The sequence below is a fragment of the Mustela putorius genome, unplaced genomic scaffold, assembly GCF_011764305.1.
Source record: "Mustela putorius furo isolate JIRA1106 unplaced genomic scaffold, ASM1176430v1.1 tig00003901_pilon_pilon_pilon, whole genome shotgun sequence".
Taxonomy (NCBI): Eukaryota; Metazoa; Chordata; class Mammalia; order Carnivora; family Mustelidae; genus Mustela; species Mustela putorius.
In genome coordinates this window covers 17761613-17785899 of record NW_025422049.1, presented here as the reverse complement: position 1 = coordinate 17785899, position 24287 = coordinate 17761613, and the positions used below count along the sequence as shown (strand labels likewise).

General features: G+C 37.4%; 1 protein-coding gene across 2 annotated transcripts in view; it reads left to right on the top strand.

The window, feature by feature from the left end:
• Positions 1-8: 8 nt before the first annotated feature.
• Positions 9-24287, top strand: part of ATG4A (autophagy related 4A cysteine peptidase) — a 50992-nt gene continuing 26713 nt past the window's right edge. The window contains exon 1 of one of the 2 annotated variants that reach the window (XM_013064839.2): positions 9-153. In XM_013064839.2, the coding sequence (XP_012920293.1) occupies positions 144-153 (10 nt within the window). In that variant the 5' untranslated portion in view covers positions 9-143. Of the gene's footprint in view, positions 154-9060; positions 9083-24287 lie in introns of those variants that run through there. The other variant, XM_013064844.2, reaches the window with a different exon arrangement.

The window sequence follows — 24287 nt, the reverse complement described above, 5'->3', positions numbered from 1 at the left end:
TTGAGCGCAGTTCCGGGCGGGGAGGCATCTTTGCCACTCTCACCAACTCAGCCCCTAGCAGCGCGGAACTACAGGTCCCAGGGTCCTTTGCGGCCGCCGTAGTCAAGTGGCCGGTGGAATTGGCCCAGGATGACAGCTGGAGAATGGAGTCAGGTACGGGGAGCGGCTTCGTGTGGAACCGGGGTGGGTGGTCGCTATTGGGCCATTGAGTCGGCCACAAGAAACGGGTGTGGGGTCCTGGCAAGAGAGTTATGGGAGTCTAAAGGTCCTGTCCCACGGGGGCCCCGACCTGCGGTGGCAGGCGGAAGGGACAACGGTAGGATCTGAGGACTGCCTCCTGGGCTTGTGCGGGTGGCTGTGGCTACCCTCCCCCTCCCTGCCGCCGCCAAAAGAGTGGAAAGAAGTAGGGGTTAATTAGTCCGACATCTCGGCAGAGTGGCATCAGGGCAGAATTCTGTCACAGCAGTGATAGTATATGACTCTGTAGTAAGGTGATGTGCCAGGGTGATGCCAAAGGCAGGGTGTGAGGCCATGGGAGCCACTTGATATCTAATTGACCTCGGTGAGTCCATGGCCTGGTGACATCACAACTTGATGAGAGTCATCTTCATACTGTGGTATGGTGTTGGCCCTTTAATGTCATGATAATAACGATGACATCGAGGCTTTGCTAGAAATATTAAGCTAATAGTGTTTCTATTTATGGAAATCCCAAATACTGCCATAAGCAGAAGAGATGCAAGGCTTATCCTTTATAGGACATATCCAGGAGGGCCTTATGCCAAAACTAGGAAATGATAAGAATACACTCAAGAAAGAGACTGATTATGTTTATATTTATCCTGTTATGGTGTAGAGCAGGACTTGGCAAACTTTCTGTGAAGCGCAGATAGTAAATACTTTAGGCGTTGCAGTCCAAAAGGTGAAATTGTGGATAATTTGCATGCACTTATATAACAAGAGAGAAAACAAATTTCAACAAATGTTTACTGATAAAATCCAAAATAAAACAATAGTTGGTTGCTTTTTTTTGGTTACACAAGACTCCTTATAGAAATAATGGAATTTTTTGCGGGGGGAAGACTACATTTTGTTTAATTGGGGTTCACAGTCAGGGTTCCCCGTCTTAATAATCACATCAAGTGTTCATCTGTTAGTGCTGCTCTGTAATGGAATTTTCTTATCTTATCTTTGTAAATGTCTTTTCACAATGGTAGGTACTGCCATATACTTATATCAACCCACAAACATATTCTTGTTAATTTTTATTTAATTTTTAAAATTTCAGAATGGCTCTAGCTTTACAGAAAAGTCGCAAAGGTAGTACAAACTTCCTGTGTACCCTTCATCCAATTTCCCCTACTGTTCTTTTCCTGTTTTTAACAGCTTTATTGAAATGTATTTTACATACCATAAAAGTCACTCAGTTCAAATGTATAATTAAATGATTTTTAGTAACTTTACTGAGTGGTGCTGCCATCCCCATAAAGTTTTAGAACATTTTCATTCCCCCAATAAGATCCTTCATGCTCATTTATAGTTAATCCTTATTCCCACTCCCATCCCCAGGTAACGACTAATCTACTTTCTGTCTCTATAAATTTGCCTATTCTTGACTTTTCATCTAAATAAAATCTTACAATATGTGGTCTTTCGTGCCTGGCTTCTTTCACTTAGCATGATATTTTTAAAGTCCATCCATATTGTAGCATGTATCTGTACCTCATTAATTTTTTATTGCCAAATAATATTCTATTTTGTGGATATAACACACTTTTCCTGTCTACTCCCTAGTTGATAGGTTGTTTCCAGTTGTTGGTTATTACTACTAATATTAGTTGCTAAGAACATGTGTGCACAAGACTTCCCGTGGACCTATGTTTTCAGTTCTTATTAGTAGATACCTAAGGGTGGAATTACTGGAACATATGGCAAATTCATGTTTAATGTTTCAAGAAACTGCAAAACTGTTTTCCAAAGTGGTCATACTATTTGCTCTTCCCCAGCAATGTAGGAGGGTTTCTGTTTCCCCAGATCCTTGCCAACATTTGTTATTGTCTTTTTATCATAGCCATTCTAAATGAGTGTGAAGTGATAACTCATTGTGGTTTTAATTTGTATTTCCTTAACGACTAATGATGATGAGCATTGTCTTGTGTGCTTATTAGATAGTTGTGTATCTTCTTTGGTGTGGTGTCTGTTCACATATTTTTCCCATTTTTGAATTGAGTTATTATCTTTATCGTCTTTTTATTGTTCAGTTTTAAGAATTGTTTTTACATTCTAGATACAAGTCCTTGCAAGATATATGATATGTGGATTTTTTCTATTAGACTGTTGCTTGCTTTTTCATTTTCTTAATGGTGTCTTTTGAAGTGCAAGGGTTTTGAATTTTGATGAGGTCCAATTCATAATTTTTTCTTTTGTGAATCACGCTTTTGGTGTTCTACATTTTTTTAAGTGTACAGTTTTTTATTAATGTACTTTCGAGTTGTGTTACCATCAACACAATCTTATTTGAAAGATTTCCATCACCCTGGAAAGAAAACTTGTGCCCGTTTTCAGTCACTCCCCATTGCTACTCCCAACCAATAATCTAATTTCTGTTTCTGTGGATTTTTGTTTTCTGAGTTTTCATACAAACAGAAAGACTTGATATGTGGTCTTTTGGGTCTGCCTTCTTTCACTTAGCATGTTTTTGACCTTTCTCCAAATTTTACTATGTATCAATGCTTTGTTCCTTTTTATAGCTGAATAATATTCCATTGTATGGCTACACAATATTTTATTTTTCTGTTCATCAGTTAATGGGAATTTGAGTGGTTTCCACCTTTTGGCTGTTATGAATAATGCTCCTATAAACATTCGTGTGCAAGCTTCTGTGCAGACATGTGTTTTCATTTCTCTTGCTACATATCTAGGAGTTGAATTGCTAGGCCACAGGGCAACTCTGTTTAACTTTGTGAAGAACTGCCAAACTTTTCTACAACAGCTGCACCATTTTACATTTCCACCAGCAATATATGATGGTTTCATTTTCTCCATCTCTTTACCAGAACTTCTTAATGTCTGTCTCCTTTATTATAGCCATTCTAGAGGGTGTGAAGTGGTGTATCATTGTGATTTTCTTGTTTTGACTTGTTATGGGAAGTATATAAAGCGTGTTGACGTTACTTTTGGTTCAAACAGTAGTAGTTGTTGAAATGACTTTCCAACAAAAAGGCAGTTCCCTTTCAATTTCCAGTTTTCTGAGTATTTTTATCATGAATGAGTGTTGAATTTTGTTAAATAGCTTTTTCTGTATCAATTGATATTAGACCATATTAGTTTTCTCGTTTTGTCATAATATGGTGGATTACATTGATTGTCAAATATTGAACCAGCCTTGCATCCCTCGAATAAACCCACTTGGTCATGTAGTGTATAAATTTCTTTATATATTGAAGAATTCCATTTGCTAATATTTTGTTAAGGATTTTTGTGTCTGTATTTTTTTTGTAAGTTTCACAAAGAAATGCCGTTTTGCCTTGTTATTTTATTTTCTCTAAATATTTTATTTATTTATTTGATGGGGAGATCCCATGTAGGCAGAGAGGCAGGCAGAGAGAGGGGAGAAGCAGGCTCCCTGCTGAGCAGAGAGCCTGATGCAGGGCTGGATCCCAGGACCCTGAGGTCATGACCTGAACCCAAGGCAGAGACTTAACCCACTGAGCCACCCAGGTGCCCCTTGCCTGTTATTTTAGATTGAATTAAGAAACATTACCAAGTCTGCAGTGAAAGCTCATTTCCAGAGCCATTCAGTGTTTGATAACAGTGACTGAAGGCAGTTTGTCTGACAGTTTAAAAATGTAAAAATCATTCCTCTTAGTTTCCCAGATGAAAAACATGAGTGGATTTAATTTGGCCTGCTAGATGAAGTTTGCTGATGGGGGTTGTAGAGTGAATGTCATATTCATAGTATGTGTTCAATAAATATCTTGTTGATTACAGAGATACAGCCGGCTGGTTTGTAGTATTCACATAGGATTGAATATAGTAACAGTTTACCTTAATAATCCATCAAGGAATTCCATTTGATTGCTAAGAACAGCTGGAAAAATAACTCTGAGTAATCCTACTGAGTGACTTGTTTGGGTTATCTTCTTTTATAGATGGTGTCTTGTACTTTTATTTTGTTTTTATTTAATTAATTAATTTTTATTTATTTTATTTTTTTCTTTTGATACCACATGGCAGTTAACTTTCAGTTCTGAGTCCTTTGAGGCTAAGGGTAAGGTAACTCTTGACTTTTTGAAGGTTGAAAGACAGATCTATAAGGGAAAATGTTTCTTTTGTCTCTGGCCCCAAGTTATGGAGGAACAAGATGATGACTGTTTATCTATCAAGAGTCAAAGGAGGCCCCTGTTAGGGACTGACTCCCTTGCTGCTCATATGATTATTTCCTGTTGCCTTTTCTACATGGTCACCTAGATTGTAGGTCCTAGAACAAGCCAGATTCACCTTCTGGACATAATAAGGCTAAGAATAACTAACATTTATGTGTCAGATACTGGTCTTATATCTGATTTAATCCTTCACAACAGCCCTAGGATGTAGGAACTATTATTTCTCCAATCCCCATTTATTAAAAATGAGAAGGCAGGTTCAGAGAATTGAAGTAATCTAACGTGCCTAAGGCCACACAGTTTAGTAAAAGTTGGAGCTAAAATTGAAATCCAGGCCTAATGCCCTAGCACCTAACCACTACAACATAGTACTCAATATTGCTGAAGATGAAATCATATATAAATGAAAACCTCAGATAATGCAACACTAATTCCTATAGCTCTTTGGGCTGTTAAGGCTACCTCTGATGGAAAGAAAATGACATGTTTTTCATGCTTGAGAGCAATGCTCTCGTATGGAGCTATTTGTGATGATGGAAAAGTTCTGTATCTATGCTGTTCTAGTATGGTAGTGTTTACTTTAAAAATAAAACTGTCAGTTATTTTAACCAAAAATGGGTTTATTCAGGAATAGCAGAGAATCACAGTTCAGGACACACAAACTACAGCAAAACCACAGGCAAATCTGGAGAATAAGGAAGAGGAATGTGGTTTTATTGAGGAAGGGGAGGTAGTTGAGAGGAACTGTTATACACAAAAAAACCATTGGAGGAAAATGGGAGTTTGAAGTGTACTGGCTTTTTACTGGTTGAGTTGTGTCAGTCTCTCATTGGCTGGGCCATTTGCACCCAAGGAGAAAATTTCTCTTCCTCCTACTGGGATAGGAAAGTAAGGCTTCTTTCTGTTGGGAATACAAAATAGGTCTCTTCCTATTGGGATCTGCGATTGACAGTGATAGGGTATGAGAGCTCCAGCCTCTGGTCTCTTGACTCCATTTTACTGATGTTTTCCTTTATTAATATTCACAACAGCTGCTAGTTACATTGAGCACTTGAAATGTGTCTAGGAAGAAAATTTTAAATTTCAGTTAATTTTAACTATTTTAAATTTGAACGGCTTCATGTGGCTAGTGGTTATCATTTTGGACAGGGCAGAGAGAGGCAATTTCCCCCTGTGTGCCCTTTCCTAATTATCACTAAATATTTTACTCAAGGCAAATATATTGTTTTTCATAGCGCAACTGGAAACGAATGTATTCTATAGTGAAACAAACTTCAGGACAATTTACACAGGGTGAATGCAAATCAGTGAACTGTTAACAGTCCCAGGAATAGGTTGTGGGTTATCCAGAATGAAACTCCTCCATCCCTACCACTTACTGATGTAATTCCTTTATGTGGCTTATTGCAAATACTTCACAATTGCCAGTTGCCCGGTTTTAGAGGATGTTTAAATCTGTGGCTGCAATGTTTTTTCAGCACATGTTTTGATGTTACAGAGAAATGTCTTTGGTATTGCATGTCACTGGCTATGTACACCTTCCCCATTTAAAATCTATCCCTTCGTACAACGGACTATCATAATAAAATGTTTTATTTACTTATTCCTTGGGTTTTAGCTTCCACATTCTTGTTTCTCAGTTATTTTATTATGGTTTCTTTTTTTAACTTTCTGAAAGTCAATAATAAAAGACATACACATTGCAGAAATAATACAAAAATCTCCGTATATTCTTCATCCAGTTTGTCCCAATCATTACATTTTATGTCATCATAATACAATATGAAAAGCAGGAAATTGATGTTGAAATGATGTGTGTGTACAGTTCTCTGTTACTTTATCACATGAGTAGATTTGTGTAACCATCACGACAATCAAGATACAGAAATATTTCACTAGAAAGCTACCTTTTAAGGCCACACCTACCACTGACTCCCATCATCCATACCCCTGACTACAATACTAATGTGTTCTCCTCTCTAATTTTGTCATTTTGAGAGTTTTATATTAATAGAATCATAAAGTATGTGATTTTTCCATATTTTTACTTCATAATTTTACCTCAAAGCCATCCAAGTTGATAAGTGTGACAATAATTTCTTCTTTTTTATTGCTGAGAAATGTTCCATGCCTTGGATATATTAAAATTAGGGTCAGGTTCACTCCTTCTTGTATTGAGGGACATTTTGGTCATTTCCGCTTTGGGGCTATTACAAATAAAATTGGTATGACCATTTGAGTATAGGATTTTGTGTAGACCTAGATTTTTATTTCTCTGATATAAACACCCAATAGGGCAATTGCTGGGTCATATGAAAAGTGTATGTTTAGTTTTTAAAGAGACCAACAATTTTTCCAGAGTGGCTATACCATCGTACATTTCTATAGGCAGTGTATGGGAGATCCAGCTTCTCTGCACCTTTGCTGCTATTGGGAGTATCATTGTTTTTAGTTGAACCATTCTGATAGGTGCATAGTGACTGATAAATGTATTGTGATTTTATTTGCATTTCTCTAACAACTAATCATAGTCAAAATTTTTATGTGTTTATTTGCCATCCCTGTATCTTCTTCAGTGAAATGTTTCTTTATGTACCTTGCCCATTTTTTAATTACATTATTTGGGTTTGTTTGTTTTAACTGTCAAGTTTTGGGAGTTCTTTATATAGTCTAGATACAAGTTCTTTGTCATATGTGTAATTTGCAAGTATTCTCTAGTAGACTATGGCTTGTCTTTTCATCTCATGAATAGGATTTCTTACATAGTAAGAATGTAATTCTGATGATGCCCAATTCATCAATTTGCTTTTTCATTTCTGGATTGTGCTTTTGTTGTTCTCTCTAACTCTTTTTCTTCAAGCCCTGGATCTCAAAGATTTTCTCCTAGATTGTTTCCAAAAGTTTTCTAGTTACATTTTACATTTAAGTCCATGATCCATTTTCAGGTAAATTTTGTATATAGTGTGAGGTTTGAGTTGAGATTAATTTTTTAAACTATGGATACCCAGTTGCTTCAGCTTCATTGAATTGCTTGTGTACTGTGGTTAAAAAAATGAGTAAACTGAATTTGTATGAGCCTATTTCTGGGTTTTCTGTTCTGACTCATGTGTCTATCTATGTGTCTGTCACTCTGCCACACCCCAGGGTCTTATTTACTGTAGCTCTATAATAAGTTTAAAAATTGGGTAGAGTGATTCCTCCTACCTTATTATTTTTTTAGTATTGTTTCTTCCTTTTCCTTTTCCTATACGTTTTAGAATAATCTTACCTATATCTAAAAAAAATTGCCAGAATGTTGATAGGCATTATATTAGACCTGTATATCAATTTGGGGAGAACAGCATCTTTACTAAGTTGAGTGTTTTCAATCCGTGAATGGGGAGTGTCTCTCCATTTATTTAGATTTTCTTTTATTTGTTTTCTTGGCATTGTGTCCCTTTCAGCATACAGGTAGGTCTTATATGTATTTTTTGAGAATTATAAATATTTCATTTATTTGAGTGACCCTTCATGGTATTGTGTTTTTAATTTTGGTTTTCATGTGTTCATTGCTAATATATAGTAATGCAGATGATTTTTTATGATAATCTTGCAGCCTGCAATGTTGCTGAATTTGCTAAGTTGTAAGAGGTTGTTTTGTGTTTGTTTGTTTGTTTGTTTGTTGTGGTTGATAGCTTCAATTTTCTTTGTGGACTGCCTTGTCATCTGCAAATAGGGACAATGATATTTCTTCCATTTTACTCAATATGCATTTTATTTTTTTTCCTTCCCTTATTGTTCTGTCTAGGACTTTCAGTATTTTGAATAGCAGTGGTGAGAGCTGAACCCTTGCCTTGTTCCCAATCTTAGGGAAGAAGCAATCAGTCTTTTAGCATTAAGTATGATGTTCGCTGTAGGTCTGTCTTCCTTTCCTTTTCTCTCTTTCTTCCTTCCTTTCCTTTTCTTTTCTTTCCTTTCTTCTTTTGAAAGTTGAGGTAAATGCCTACAGGGTGGCTCAGTGAGTAAAGTGTCTAACTCTTGATTTTGGCTCAGGTCATGATCTCATGGGTCCTGGGATCAAGCCCTGTATCTGGCTCTGTGCTCAGTGGGGAGTCTACTTGAGATTCTCTCCTTCTGCCCCTTCCCCACTCACTTTCTCTTGTTTTCAAATAAATAAATCTTTAAAAAAAGTAAGGTTGAGGCAGTTCCCTTTCAATTTCCAGTTTTCTGAGTATTTTTATCATGAATGAGTGTTGAATTTTGTTAAATAGCTTTTTCTGTATCAATTGATATTAGACCATATTAGTTTTCTCATTTTGTCATAATATGGTGGATTACATTGATTGATTGTCAAATACTGAACCAGCCTTGCATCCCTCGAATAAACCCACTTGGTCATGTAGTGTATAAATTTCTTTATATATTGAAGAATTCCATTTGCTAATATTTTGTTAAGGATTTTTGTGTCGGTATTCATGAATGATATTGGCTTGTTATCTGATTTTTTGTACAGTCTGTCTGATCTTAGTTTAAGGAAATATTGGCCTTATAAGAGTTGGGAAATATTCATTCTTCTATTTTCTGGAAAAGATTGCATAATATCACTATTAATTCTCCTTCAAGTGGTTGGAAAAATTCTCCAGTGTGACCATCTGGGCCTGGAGATTCAATTTCCTGTATTAGTCATAGAGCTGCTCACATTATCTTCTTCATACTGAGTGAGTATATGTTTACAGTTTTCAAGGAAGTGGTCCAGTCTATCTAAATTGTAACATTTATATGTGTACATTTGTTTGTAGTATTCCCTTATTATCTTTTTGGAGTTTGTGGAGTCTCTAGTGATATCCCCTATCTCATTCTGGTATTAATTTATATCTATATCTCTTTTTTCAGTTTGTCACTCTTGCTAGAGAGCTATTGATTTTATTGACCTTTTCAAAGAATCAGCTCTTTATTTCATTGATTTTTATTTTTCAATCTTGTTGATTTCTGGTCTTACCTATTATTTCCTTCCTTTTGCTTCCTTTGGGTTTATTTTGCTTTTTAAGGGAAAAAAACTTCCCTTAAAAAATGGGAAGTTAGATTTTTAAATTTGAGACTTTTCCTCCTTTCTAAGGTACATACTTAGTGCTATAAATTTCCCGCTCATCAGTGGTTTAGCGGCATGTCACGTATGTTTTATTGCTGTAAATAATACGTAATATAAGATCCACTGTCAACACATTTTTAAGTGTACATTACAGTATTAACTATAGGCATGAAGTTGTCTGGCAGATTTCTAGAACTTTCTCATCTTGGTATGGCTGAAACACTATACCCATTGAACAGTAACACCGAATTCCCCCTCCACCCAGCCCCTGGCAACCTCTGTTGTTCTAATTTCTGTTTCTTTGAGTTTGAATACTTCAGATACCTCATGTAAGCAGAACGAGGCAGTATTTGTTATTCTGTGACTATCTCATTTCACTCAGCATGTCTTCAAGTTTCGTTCACGTTGTAGCATGTGACAGGATTTCTATTTATATGGCAGACTAATATTCTAATGTATGTATATACCACATTTTCTTTATCCATTCATCTATCGATGGACATTTAGATTATTTCTACCTCTTGGCTATTGTAGATAATGCTGCAAATAACATGGCAGTGCAAATATCTTTTCCAAGTCCTGATCTTTGTTCTTTTGCATAAATATCCAGAAATGGGATTGCTGGATCATATGGTAGTTTCATTGGTAATTTTTTGAGGAACTGCCATAGTGTTTTACATAGCAGCTCTTCCATTTGCTCATTCTCACCAACAGTGTACAAGGCTTCCAGTTTCTCCATATACTCACCAACACTTGTTCTTTCTCTCTTTTTTTAAAGTAATAGCCATCCTAATAAGTGTGAGGTGATATTTGATTGTAGTTTTGATTAGCATTTCCCTGACAATTAGTGATGTTGAGCATCTTTTCATATACCTGTTGGCTATTTGTATATCTTCTTTGGAAAAATATCTCTCCAAATCCTTTGCTCAGTTTTAAGTAAAGTCATTTATTTATTTATTTATTTATTTATTATTTTTTAAATTGTTTTTTTGCTATTGAGTTATAGGGGTTCCTTACATATTTTGGATATTAACACCTTATCAGATATATGGTTTAAAAGTATTTTCTTCTATTCTGTAGGTTGTCTTTTCATTCTGTTGGTTGTTAACTTTGCTGAACAGAAGCTTTTAGTTTGATGTAGTCCCACCTATCTGTTTATGCTTTGGTTGCCTGTGCTTTTAGTGTCATATTTAAGAATTCATTGCCAAGATCAATGTCATGAAGATTTTGCCCTGTTTTTTTCAAGGCATTTTATAGTTTTAGGGCCTACGTTGAAACCTTTAATTTTTAGCTGATTTTTGCATATGGTCTACAATAAGGGCCCCATTTTTCTTTTGCATGTGGATGTCCTTTCCCCAACACTGTTTGTTGAAAAGCCTATCCTTTCTTCATTGTGTACTCTTGGCACCCTTGTCAAAGATAATTTGACAAAGATAATTTTAAATAAACTCATGTGTATGAGTTTATTTCTGGGCACTGTGTTCTATTCCATTGGCCCATGTGTCTATCTTTATGCCAGTGCCATACTCTTTTGATTGCTATAACCTTGTAATATATCTTGAAATTAGGAAATGTGTGGCCTCTAGCTTTGTTTTTCTTTCTCAGAATTCTTTCGGCTATTTGAGATCCTTTGTGGTTTCATATGAATTTTAGGATAATTTTTTTTTCTATAAAAATGCCACCAGGATTTTGAAAGGGATCACATTCAGTGTGTAGATTGATTTGGATAGTGTGGATGTTTGCACAGTATTGTCTTCCAATCCGTGAACATGGGATGTCTCGCAATTTATTTGTGCCTTTAAGTTCCTTTCAGGAATGCTTTGTATAATTTATAGTATACAAGTCGGTCACCTCCTTAGTTAAATTTATTTGTAACTTTTATTATTTTCATTCTATTTTAATAGAATCCTTTTCTAAATAATTTTTTTCAGATAGTTCATTGCTATTAGATGGAAATATGACTGATTTTTTAAAAAGATTTTATTTATTTATTTGACAGACAGAGATCACAAGTAGGCAGAGAGACAAGCAGAGAGAGAGGAAGGGAAGCAGGCTTCCAGCCAAGCAGAGAGCCCAGTGTGGGGCTTGATCCCAGGACCCTGGGATCATGACCTGAGCTGAAGGCAGAGGCTTTAACCCACTGAGCCACCCAGGTGCCCCTGACTGATTTTTTTGTATGTTTATTTTGTATCCTATAAAAATATTTAGATTACATGCTCAATTCAATTACTCGAACAATTTTTGTGGAGTCTTTAGGGTTTTTACATATAAGGTTATATCATGTACAAAAAAGCTAATTTTCCTTTCTTTCTGATTTAAATGTTATTTATTTATTTTGCCTAATTGCTCTGGCTAGGGCTTTTAGTACTAGACTGAATAGAAATGGTGACACTGCGTATCCTTGTCTCATTCCTGATCTTAGAGGAAAGCTTTCAGTTTTTCACCATTGAGTATGATGTTATCTGTAGACTTTTTATACATGACATTTATTATTTTGAGGTAATTTACTTTTATTCTTAGTTTGTTGAATTTAGAATACTCAACTTTTCAACATGAAAAGGTGTTGAATTTTGTCGGATGCCTAATCTGAATCTGTTGAGATGATCATGTGATTCCTCCCCCCATTCTGTTAATATGGTGTATCACATTGATTGATTTGCATATGTTGGGTCATCCTGACATCCCAGGGAGAAATCCTACTTAGTTGTGGTGTATAATATTTAAAAATATGTTATTGAATTTGGCTTGCTCATATTTTTGAAGATTTTTGCATCTATATTTATCAGAGAAATTGGTCTGCAATTTTCATTTCCTCTAGTGTCCTTTTCTTGTTTTGGTATCAGGGTAGGGGTGGCCTCACAAAGAGTTTGGAAGTGTTCCCTCCTTTTCAGTTTTTTGGAAGAGTTTAAGAAAAATTGGCTTCAGAACTTATTTTTTAAAAAGAATAAATGTTTTTAACTTAAAGAGTGAATTTAAAGTTAATTCTTTCAGGGTACCTGGTGGCTCAATTGGTTAAGCATCTGACTCTTGATTTTGCCTCAGGTCATGATCTCACAGTAATGAGATCGAGCCCCTCATCAGGCTCTGTGCTGAGCACAAAGTCTGTGTAAGGATCTTTCCCTTTTCCTCTGCCCGTCACACCCTGCTTGCACACTCTCTCTCTTTAAATAAATAAGTAAATAGATAAATAAAATTAAAATTAATGAAGTTAATACTTTAAAAGATGTTAATTCTTCTTTTACTGTTTGATAGAATTCACCAGTGAATCCATCTGGGCCTAGGTTTTTATTTGTTTGGAGTTTTTTGATGACTGAATCAGTCTCCTTACTAGCTATACTTCTGTTCAGATTTTCTGTTTCTTCACAGTTTCGTATTGATAAGTTGTATACATTTAGGAATTTAACCATTTCTTTTTGTTTGTCCAATTTGTTGGCATATCATTGTTCATAGTAGTTTCTGATAATCCTTTTAATTTCTGTGTCATTGTTTATGATATTTCCTCTTTCATATCTGATTTTATTTATCTGGGTATTCTATTTTCTTAGCTAATGCAGCTAAAGGTTGTCAATTTTATTGACATTTTTTACAAAACCACCTATTAGTAATTGATAAACCTCTAGCCAGACTCATCAGAAAAAGGGGGGGAGGACTTAAATAAACAAAATCACAAACAAAAGAGAAGAAATAGCAACCAACACCGCAGAAACACAAACAATTGTAAGAGAATATTATGAAAAACTATATGCCAACAAATTAGATAACCCAGAAGAAATGGATAAATTTCTAGAAACATATAACCTAGCAAAACTGAAGCACGAAGAAATAGAAAATTTGGTAATTACCAGCAAGGAGATTGAATCAGTAATCAAAAAACTCCCAACAAACAAAAGTCCAGGACCAAAGAGCTTCACAGGTAAATTCTACCAGACATTTAAAGTTTGAATACCCATACTTCTCAAACAGTCTAAAATATAGAAGAAGAAGGAAAAGCTCCAAATTTATTCTGTGAAGTCAGTATTGCCTTGATACCAAAACCAGATAAAGACACCACAAAAAAATGAGAACTACAAGCCAGTATTTCTGATGAACATAGATGCAAAAATCCTCAACAAGATACTAATAAACTGAATCCAACAATACATTAAAAAATCATTTACCATGAGCAAGTGGGCTTTATTTCTGGGATGCAAGAGTGGTTCAATATTCATAAATCAATCGATGTGATACATCACTTCAGTAAAAGAAAGGATAAAAACCATATATCATTTCAATAGATGCAGAAAACACATTTGACAAAGTACAACATCCATTCATGATAAAAATGAAAACAACCTTGAAAAAGAAAAGGACAGCTGAAGGCATCACAATTCTGGACTTCAGGTTATATTACAAAGCTGTAGTGATCAAGATGGTATGGTACTGATACTAATATAGCCACATAGATCAATGCAAAGAATAGAAAACCCAGAAATAAGCACATAATTATATTATCAATTAATCTTTGACAAAGCAGGGAAAAAGACAGTCTCTTCAATAAATGGTATTGGGAAAACTGGTGTGCTACATCCAAAAGAATGAAATTAGATCACTTTCTTACACCATACATAAAAATAAACTCAAAAAATGGAATAAAGACCTAAATGTGAGACCTGAAACCATAGAAGTTTTAGAGAGCACAGGCAGTAATATCTCTGACATTGGCCATAGCAACATTTTTCTAGATTTATCTACTGCGACAAGGGAAATAAAAGCAAAAATAAACTATTGGGACGACATCAAAATGAAAAGCTTCTGCACAGTGAAGGAAACAGTCAACAAAACTAAAAACCTACTTAGTGGGAGAAGATATTTTCAAATGACATCTCTGATAATGGGTTAGTATCTAAAATATATAAAGAACTTATAAAACTCAATGCCTAAAACATGAATAATGTAATTAAAAATGGGCAGAAGACATGAACAGACATTTCTCTAAAGAAGAGACATCCAGATGACCAACAGATGCATGGAAAGATGTTTAGCATCGCTCATCATCAAGGAAATGCAAATCAAAACTTCAGTGAGATATCTGTCAGAATGGTTAAAATAAAAAAAAAAAAAAACAAGAAACAACAAGTGTTGGTGAGGGTGTGGAGAAAAAGGAACACTCATGCACCACTGGTGGGAATGAAAAGTGGTGCAGCCACTGTTGAAAATGGTATGTAGTTTCCTCAAAAAGTTAAAACAGAGGGTTGCCTAGGTGGCTCAATCCGTTAAATGTCTGACTCTTTAGTTTCAGCTCAGATCATGATCTCAGGGTTGTGAGATCAAGCTCTGTATCAGGCTCTGCACTCAGCATGGAGGTTGCTTGAGATTCTCTCCCTCTCCCTCCCCAGCACCCCTCCCCCTACTCTCCCACTCTCTCTATAAAATAAATAAATTTTAAAAATCTTTTTTAAAAGTCAAAACTAGAACTACCCTATGTAGTAACTTCACTACTGCATATTTACCCCCCAAATACAAAAACACTAATTCAAAAGAATACATGCACCTTTATGTTTATAGTAACGTTATTTATAATAGCATGATATGGAAGCAGCCCAAGAGTCCATCAATAGATGGATGAAGAAATTGTATATATATGTGTGTGTGTATGTATATGTATATACATATATATGTATTTACATGTATATATAATACATTTATACATTATATATAATGGAATATTATTCAGCCATGAAAAAAGAATGAACTCTTGCCATTTGCAACATCTGGATGGAGCTAGAGTATAGTATAATGCTAAGCAAAATAAGGCAGAGAAAGACAAATACCATATAATCTCACTCATGTGGAATTTAAGAAACAAAACAAATGTGCAATGGAAAAAAATGGGGAGAGAGAAACTAAGAAACAGACTCTTAACTATAGAGAACAAACTGATGGTTACCAGAGGGGAGGTGGGTAGAGGGATTTTAAGGAATTGTGTTGAATCTGTAGGTTGCTTTAGGTCATATGGCTATCTTAACAATATTAGGTCCTTCAACCCATGAACACAGATGTCTTTCCATTTGTTTGTGTCATCTTTAATTTCTTTCAGTAATGTTTTGTAGTCTCCCACTGGTATATTTGTATACACTAAATAAAATTAGACTATCAAGTAAAAATTCTTTGTTAAACCTTGCTTTTCCAGTAGTTTCAGAGTATGAATGGTACCCCATCCATGGTTCCCAGAAATTATTTGCTGCTTGGCACAATTGCCACCCATACCAGAGGCTCTGCTTATTCGGACATTAAGGCATCAGCAAGCTCCTTTATGGTACAGGGTCTGCCTGCCATTTTTCTTTTTATTCACTATCACTACATTTCCCTTAAAACTAGTCTTTTTTAGTGACTCTAAACTTGAGACCCTGGTAGGACTGCTTAATGATGGCAATAAAGGAAGGCAGAACCAGGCTTTGGGTGGAGAGGGACCTCAAAGCAAACCCAGCCCTGGCTCCTCAGTGAAGCCTTCTCTGATTATGCTATCCCAGGCTCATCTCCTTTTTCTGACCTCCTGATAACACTTGTGTCTGTTATACAACCAGCATTCATCTCATCTTACCAACTAAAGTAGAATCTCAGTTACCTCACTCTTTCTGGGGAAAAGGCATTTTGAATAAACAACTTTCTAAATGGCTCATGATTCCCTCTAAGCTCTGTAAGCTTTTAACATTTTCACTATCATGAATGGAATTCCCCAAAGAGGGGGAAAAAAAAACAACCAAGAAGCAATTTACTCCTCTGATTTCTTATACAGCTTTTATGGGCATAATCTAATTTTTTGAGTGAGGACCATTGTTATGACTAACAGTTATTATATGCTATAATGCAATGGTATTCTAAGGCCTGTTGAAATATGATTCAATGGTTGTCCCTTCACTGCATGGTCCCAGACCATTTAATCATTGTATGTGTGTGTGAGTATATGACTCCATATTAGTTTTTTTATGATGTTCTGTCTGTTTCCTTGTCAGCTGGCCCTTTTTGCTGTTGTCAATCTACTTCTATAAAATCAGTTTTTATCCCCTTGTTCAGAAGGTTCACGGAAGAGCTCTAAACTGGGACTCAATGCCTGAAGGGAATGCTTCTCAAGGGTCTTGAAAACTTCAGGATTTACCTTCTCTAGTCTTTTTTGTTTGTTTATCTGTAGGTTTGCTCTAGTTTGGCAAACTTAAGTCTGAGACTAAGAACAAAATCTGCAGGAACGAGAACCACTGGGGACATTGAAACCAAATCATTCGTCGTTTTTCCTTCTGTCTAGCTCCTCTCACACTTGCATGACTCTCCAGTCAGACATTTCTTGCTGGATCTGATGGAAAAGATAGTTGGTGACAGGAAGCAGTCTGAGGCAACTCTGGCCTATATCACTTCCCGTCATCAGAGAACCAAACATCAAAAGGTGACACTTAAGAAACGGCGTTTTCTCTTTGGGGCTTTCTGACCAGGACTACTCAGGTCTCTGACGAGGAGCTCAGAGTGGGGAGTATTTTTAAATTTTGCTATCGTGGTCATGGTGGATGGCAGAAAGTAGAAATGGGAACAGCCTTTAGGGATAGTTATTGTGAAATTCATAACAGAGAGGGGGAACCATGGCATGAGTGTTGCAGAAACAGTTCAAAGTTCTAGAAGTATGAACTGAATATAATGGAGAATACACTAGAGATAGACTTAAAAGTCATAATTGGGAACAGTTCTTCATCCTGCTTCCCTGTACACGTCTATTTTCAGTATTCATTATCATGGAATCATTCCAACTTTTCAGAGATGTTAGAAATTGAGTGCACTTGCTGATCCTAAATCTCTGGTGAAATGTAAGATGTGCGAAACTGAAGTACAAGCTTTGACATTTAAGTACATTTTCTCTTGGCCACAACCAGGAACAAGTTCTAAAGAAACACTTAGCTTTGGGGATATTAACACTCATTTAAAGTTTACAAAGCACGTTTATATGCATTCTCTCATTTGCTCCTCACTAAAGCCCTGTGGGGAAGATACTATCTACATTTTATGGATAAGGAAAGGGAATCTTAGTTTACAAGAGTTGCCCCAGGTGACTTACGTAGCAAAAGACAGAGCAGAAATAGAACCTAGTTCTTCCAATTCATAAGCCAGTGTTCTCTTCAGTCTACTATACTTTCTTCCACTAACATTTTTGGGGGGAGTGGGGAATTCAATATATTTCTCTGATGAAGATCAGCTAATGCTATAGTAGAAAAGAAGAATTAGTAAGTTTGGGAATTTGTAATCAAATCAAAGTGAGCCTACAAAATCAATAACATTTTGGAATACTAGAAGTTGAAAAATCCAATAAATTAGCCTGACATCTAAGTAATATCTGGAGCACCCAAATACTTTGACTTGGCTTTGATGTGTGTGTGTTGAGGGGGTGGAGAAATCTAGAGCTATATCTCTGTTCCTGATAAAAAAATATTTTGTTAGCATAATTTTGATCTATGTTGCCCATCTGTACCAGAAATAAATCCAGTATAGAGACTTACCTTTTTCTCTTTTCTTGAATTGAGGTATTCTTTACATACAGCTAAGTGCACAGATCTTAAGTGTACAGCTCAGTGAAATTTTATATATGTGTACCCTCTATCCAGATCAAGATAACATTTCTTCCCCCACCTCTGCTGTCCCAGAGTTTCCATCTTGCCTCTTCCCACCAGCCAACACCACCTCCCAAAGGTAACAACTATTCTGACTGCTTTTATCATAGATTAGTTTTGCCCGATTTCAGACTTTATATGAACAGAATCATATTGTATGTACTATTTTGTGTCTGACTTCTTTTGTTTAATGCGTCTGTGAGATTCATCTGTGTCTTGTACCTAATATTAGTTCTTTTTTCTTGCTCTGTACCATTGCTATGAATGGTTTGCCACAGTTGATCCATGCACCTTGTCTTAGTTCATTCAGGCTGCTGTAACAACCTTCATAGACCAAATGGATTAAGCCACAAACATTTATTCTCACAGTTCTGGGGGCTGGGAAGCCCAAGATCATGGCATCTGCAGGCTGGGTATCTGGTGAGGTCTCTCTTTCTGGCTTGCAGATGGCTACCTTCTTGCTGTGTCTTCACATGAGGGAGGCAGATCATCTCTCTGGTATCTTTCCTTATACAGGAACTGATTCCACTCACAGGGATTCTATCCTCATGACCTAACTACCTCCCAAAGGGCCCACCTCCAAATGCCATCATACTGGGGATTAGGGCTTCAACCTATGTATTTGGGGCAAACACTAACACTGTGTTGATTGTATTCCACTGATGGACACTGGGATTGCTTCTAGGCTTTGGATGTTATGGATAAAGCTGCTGCGAACATTTTTTACCGTATCTTTCAGTGAACACATGCACTCATTTTTCTTGGACATAAATCTAGGAGTGGAGTCTTCAGGGTAGGTGGAGTAAATCAAAAGACATTTTTAACTTAGAATAAGTTAAGTCAGTATTAATGAAAGAGCTGATGGCTGGGCATCTTATAAGCAGCCCTACTTTGTGAAGAGCCACTTTTAGAGTTAAAAACGGATCTGTGTTTGTTTAGCAGATCAAGATTTTCTGCCTGCAGATATTAGAGAGTATTTTTTTTAAGATTTTAATTATTTATTTATTTGGCAGATCACAAGTAGGCAGAAAGGCAGGCAGAGAGAGGTGGGGGGAAAGCAGGCTCCCTACTGAGCAGAGAGCCCAATGTGGAGCTCAATCCCAGGACCCTGGGATCATGACCCAAGCCGAAGGCAGAGGCTTTAACCCACTGAGCCACCCAGATGCCCCTATTAGAGAGTATTTTTGCTGTGGTTGGTGGGTTGCTTTTCAGCAGATAGATGTTTATTTTCCTGGTGTCTGGTATACACAGTGCACAACAAGGATGAGGAGCCATTTTATAGCAAGATGCATCTTTTTATTTTTTTTAAAGATTTTATTTATTTGACAGAGAGAGAGAGATCACAAGTAGGCAGAGAGACAGGCAGAGAGAGAGAGAAGGAAGCAGACTCCCCGCTGAGTAGAGAGCTGCATGCGGGACTTGATTCCCGGACCCTGAAATCATGACCTGAGCCGAAGGCAGAGGCTTAACCCACTGAGCCACCCAGGCACCCAAGCTCCATCTTTTTGAGATGGAGTACAGTTGTCTCTTCTTGGGGCACCATAGCGCAAATAATGACAAAATAGTGTTGGAAAATCAGGTTCACTTTACAGAACTTTACCCGAGGGTTAACTTGGAACACATCTTTTGTTTTGAAAGTGAAGGTACATGTATAATTTTATGCAATCCAAAAACTGAACTCTGGCAGTATAGTTTTACATGACATCAAAGGTAAAGAATTTTTAAACATCATATGCCTGCTGGCAGTATTTCCTAATGAAGTGTGATGTTGAAAGGGTGTGGAGAAAACTCCCGTGGTCTGGGAAGTGGGTGAGGTGATTGTAAACAGAGGCGAAAACCTGGGCAAGTGCCCTAAATGAAGTGGAGAGTTACTGTTCCTGGGGAGGACTCCAGAGTTTTTGCCATTGTGCTATGCCAGTGAGCGTGCCCCAAGACAGAGATCCACCTTCTCCCCTTCCTTGACAAAGATGGTCACTTTAGGCTTTTTTTTTTTTTCCTTAACAGAAGCTAATTTGATAATGTTTAAAAACCAACAACTAAGATTGGTATTACAGGCAATTACTTGTTGCACTGTTTCTATTCTGCTCATAGGGAGATGCCCAGACTTCCTCCTGAGTGTGTTTGAAAGCATTCAGGGACTCCAGGAAGCCTGGGTTAAGTCAGAAGCCTAACCAAGGCTTCCAAGGCCAACATCTCCTGGGCTTGTTTGTTTTTCCAGCCTCAACCCCTGACAGTTTCCATGTGGCCTCACTGTTGCACAGTCTCTCCGCCCTTGGCATTTGGGTCCAAGCTGTTCTTCTGCCTGGAACATCCTTCTACCATATTTGCTTAACTCTGATCATTTAAGGCTAAGTCCTGTCATCATCTCTCTTCCCCAAGCCTTCTGTGTACCCAGGCTGGCTTAGATGGTCCTCTGCTGTGCTTCCTTAGCTCCACCTGCCAACACTGACCATACTGCATAAAAATGAACTCTCCTTCTCTCTTCCCAACAGACTTAACAGTTGCTTAGCATGTGTTACTCTCCCCAAGGCCTTGTACAATGTCAGTCATATGGTAGGTCCTCCACAAAGGATTGTTAAATGGATGTTTGCACAGACATATAAACCAGCTTGTCAACTTTTGTCAGTGTGCCCATTCATCCCATAAACATTTGATGGGGCTTAGGGGGACAACTTATTGCAATGCCCTATGATTGGAGCTTTCGGGAATATGGAGAGAAGCACTACATGGACTGAGGTGGGAGTTTGTCCCAATAACAGAGATATGACATGCCTGAAAATAACAATACTCTAGAGAACAAAGTGCCCGGTGCCATAAAAGAGATAAAAATAAGGGACTGTAGCAGCTTAGAAGAAGCCATTCTCTTGGTGGGAAAATTGAGGGCAAAGTGTTCATAGAGAAAGTAGCATTTGAGGTAGGACTTAAGTATAAGTAGGACATGAATGAGCAGAGAGCCTCCAATGTATCACATGGTTTCTTTTGGCTGAAAAGAGTAATGAAAGGAGTAATGAGCAGCGGGGAACAAATACAAATGTAGGAGGTGGCCATATAGGAGAGAGCCTTAAATTCCAGGCTGATGAGCTCATATGCAACTCCTATCAGTTGGAGCAATCTTGGAAGCCCGGTGAGGTTTTTGAGCAGCTCAGTGACCTAGGTGAAGCAATCCTCTAAGATTAGTCTGATAATGCTGTATTTTAATATTTTCTTAGTAAAGTATTATTAACTAAATTGCCAATAATTATTTTTACTAAACAAATAGCATGGAAAAACTTCAAGGCCTGTAGCTCCTTGACCTTTTTGCACTAGTCCTTTCTCACTGGAAATCTCGATGAGTAAGAGATCATATGACCAATTAGTTCTGAGAAATGAACATTGAAATGGACAGAGGAAGGAAACACTAGCAAGACAGAAATGGCTCATAAAAATGCATAGACACATAAAGAGTTGTTTGCTTAGGAACCGTGTCCAAAACATTGCCTTCAGATGTCTGGAAAAATCTGGACAAAGCATATGAATATTATTGCTAAGATTTATTCCTTTGGGGTAGTTTAGATCACTTCCAGTTAAAAATAATTATACTCTTCTCGCCTTGGGCAGTCTACTTTTACTATCCCCTATAAACAGTGGGGACTGCATTGTCAGTTTGTTTTATAGTATGTTATATGGCCAGAACATCTGATTTCTTGCCACCTTAGGCCAGGGATTCAGTGCTTTGTGTCTGCATTATTACAACAACCTTCTCATTTCTACCCCTTGTCTCCAATGCCTTGGACCCAGCTTCTATTGTAACAGCAAGGTATAGTGGAGAATACTGGACAGAGAGTAAGGTTAAGTCGGTTTGAATCCTGGTTATACAGCTCACTGACTCTGGGCAAGACTCCTCACCTCTCTGAGACTCAGTTCCTTCAACTGTAAACTGGAAGTAATGATCTTTGCCCTGGATACCTCAAGAGGCCGTCTCAAGCATCACGTGAGAGGGCTCTGAAAGCTGTTAGTGGCTTGACTGAGACTTGGACTCTACCAGCTTGCTTCGTTCCCTCTACCATCCAGGCTTGAGTCACGCCCAGTATTCTCCAGAATTTAGACCCCTCTCTGACCCACACATACTTACTAGCATTCCCCTAATCTGGAATTTTCTCCTGTCTTAACTCTGTTCATCCTACTTGAAGCAATAATTTAAGCACCAGTTAAAATCCTGTGTCCTCTTTGAAATCATTTCTGATGGCTCTAATGCTCATTGATTTCCCCTTTTCTGAATTTTGATCACATTCAGTTATTATCAACACTTGCTTATGCAGTGCCTTTTATTATTAGATTTTTCATGGATGTAAGGCTCATATCCTTAGATATTATGCTTTTATGATGCCTTCAATTGCTCATTTAAATTTAGTGACTATTTATGAAGCTACTTCCTGTATATCCCTCACAGAACCAAGTACAGAACTTAGTAAATAATTGCTGGCTCACTTATTTAGAAATTCACATACAGACTCTCTTAAGAGAGAGAGAGACAAGTAAACCCATCTTCTTTCCCCAGAGCCCGAAGTACCCCTCCTAACAACCCACCCTACCTCTACCTCCATAGATACGTTGTTAGGATAAACCTGCTCAATAGAATTTGTTATAGCTGTGCTGTCCAGTATGGTAGCCAATAGCCACACGTGGCTGTTGAGTGCTTGAAATGGGGCTAGTGCAGCTGAGTAACTTACATTTTGGTTGTATTTAATTTTAGGTAATTTAAATGTGAGCAGCTGCATATAGCTAGTGGCTACTGTATGGACAGTATAGGTCTAGACCACTGGCTTTCTAACTTTTTTGATCCAACAGTACAATAGGAAATACATTATGTATTGCTGCCCAGTTTATTTACACACAAATGAGTCTCATGAAATGGTACAAATCCTTATTACATGTGATATGTTCTAATATTTTTCTGTTGTATTTAATGTTTTTTTTTAAAGAAATGCTGATTGTGACCCATTGTGTAGAGTTCATAGCCTGCTGAGGAGTTATGATGTGCTGTTTGAAAAACATACTGCTCATTTTATAGATGGAGAATCTAAGGCCCAAAGAACTGCAGTAAGTTCTCCATGGTCACACAGCTAGTTGGTGGCAGGGTAGGACTAGAACATAAATTTTAGGTTTTTTTGGCTAGAGCTATTTTTGAGAGGGGAGAAGGGTGATTCCTCCTTTTCTTCACCTGCCATAAAAACCACATTTTGTTTTTGTTTTTAGTTTTTGTTTGTTTATTTGTTTTTGTTTTTGTTTAGAGAGAGAGAGAGCACACATGTGCACATGCGGGGTGAGGGGGCAAAGGGAGAAGGAGAGAGAGAATCTTAAGTAGGATTCATGCCCAGCACAGAGCCTGAACTGAGCCTTGATCCCATGACCCTGAGATCGTGACCCAAGCTGAAATCCAGAGTCTGATGTTTAACTGACTGAGCCACCCAGGTGGCCCCACATTTTTTTATGTTAGAGAAATACTGCATGATACATTCTTCATTTTGGCAAAACATTTTCATGATATCTTGATCCCCACATGAATCAGGAGCTCTATATTTGAGCATTCCTGGTCTTTTGATTTGGACACTGTCCAAAATCAAAGGCACAATACCATGGGGGCTTTTTTTGGACCCACTATATGACAGCAACTTATACTCCTTGGGAATACAACCACGCTTTGCACTAAGTAGATTGAGTCTTTTTTTTTTTTTAAAGATTTTATTTATTTATTTGACAGAGAGAGATCACAAGTAGGCAGAGAGGCAGGCAGAGAGAGGAAGGGAAGCAGGCCCCCTGCTGAACAGAGAGCCCGATGTGGGACTCGATCCCAGGACCCTGAGATCACGACCTGAGCCGAAGGCAGCGGCTTAACCCACTGAGCCACCCAGGCGCCCCAGTAGATTGAGTCTTAACAAAAAAACCTCTTGATAATCAAGGTGATTCTCACCTCAGTTTGTGGGATAGTTGCCTCAAGTCTTGAATTATAAAGCCAATCATATACTTTTTGTCCATCCTTCCATCCATCCATCCATCCAATGTCCTGCCTTCTTTGTCTTATCAATGAAGATAAGCCTTACCAAAGTGGCATCTTTTTATTCTTCTGAGGAAAAAAAAAAAGGAATATCCTCAAAAAGAGCAGAGTTATGTTGCCAAAAGCAAAAAGGGGCAGCAATTTAGAGGGGCAGTGATCTGAGTGGTAGGTGT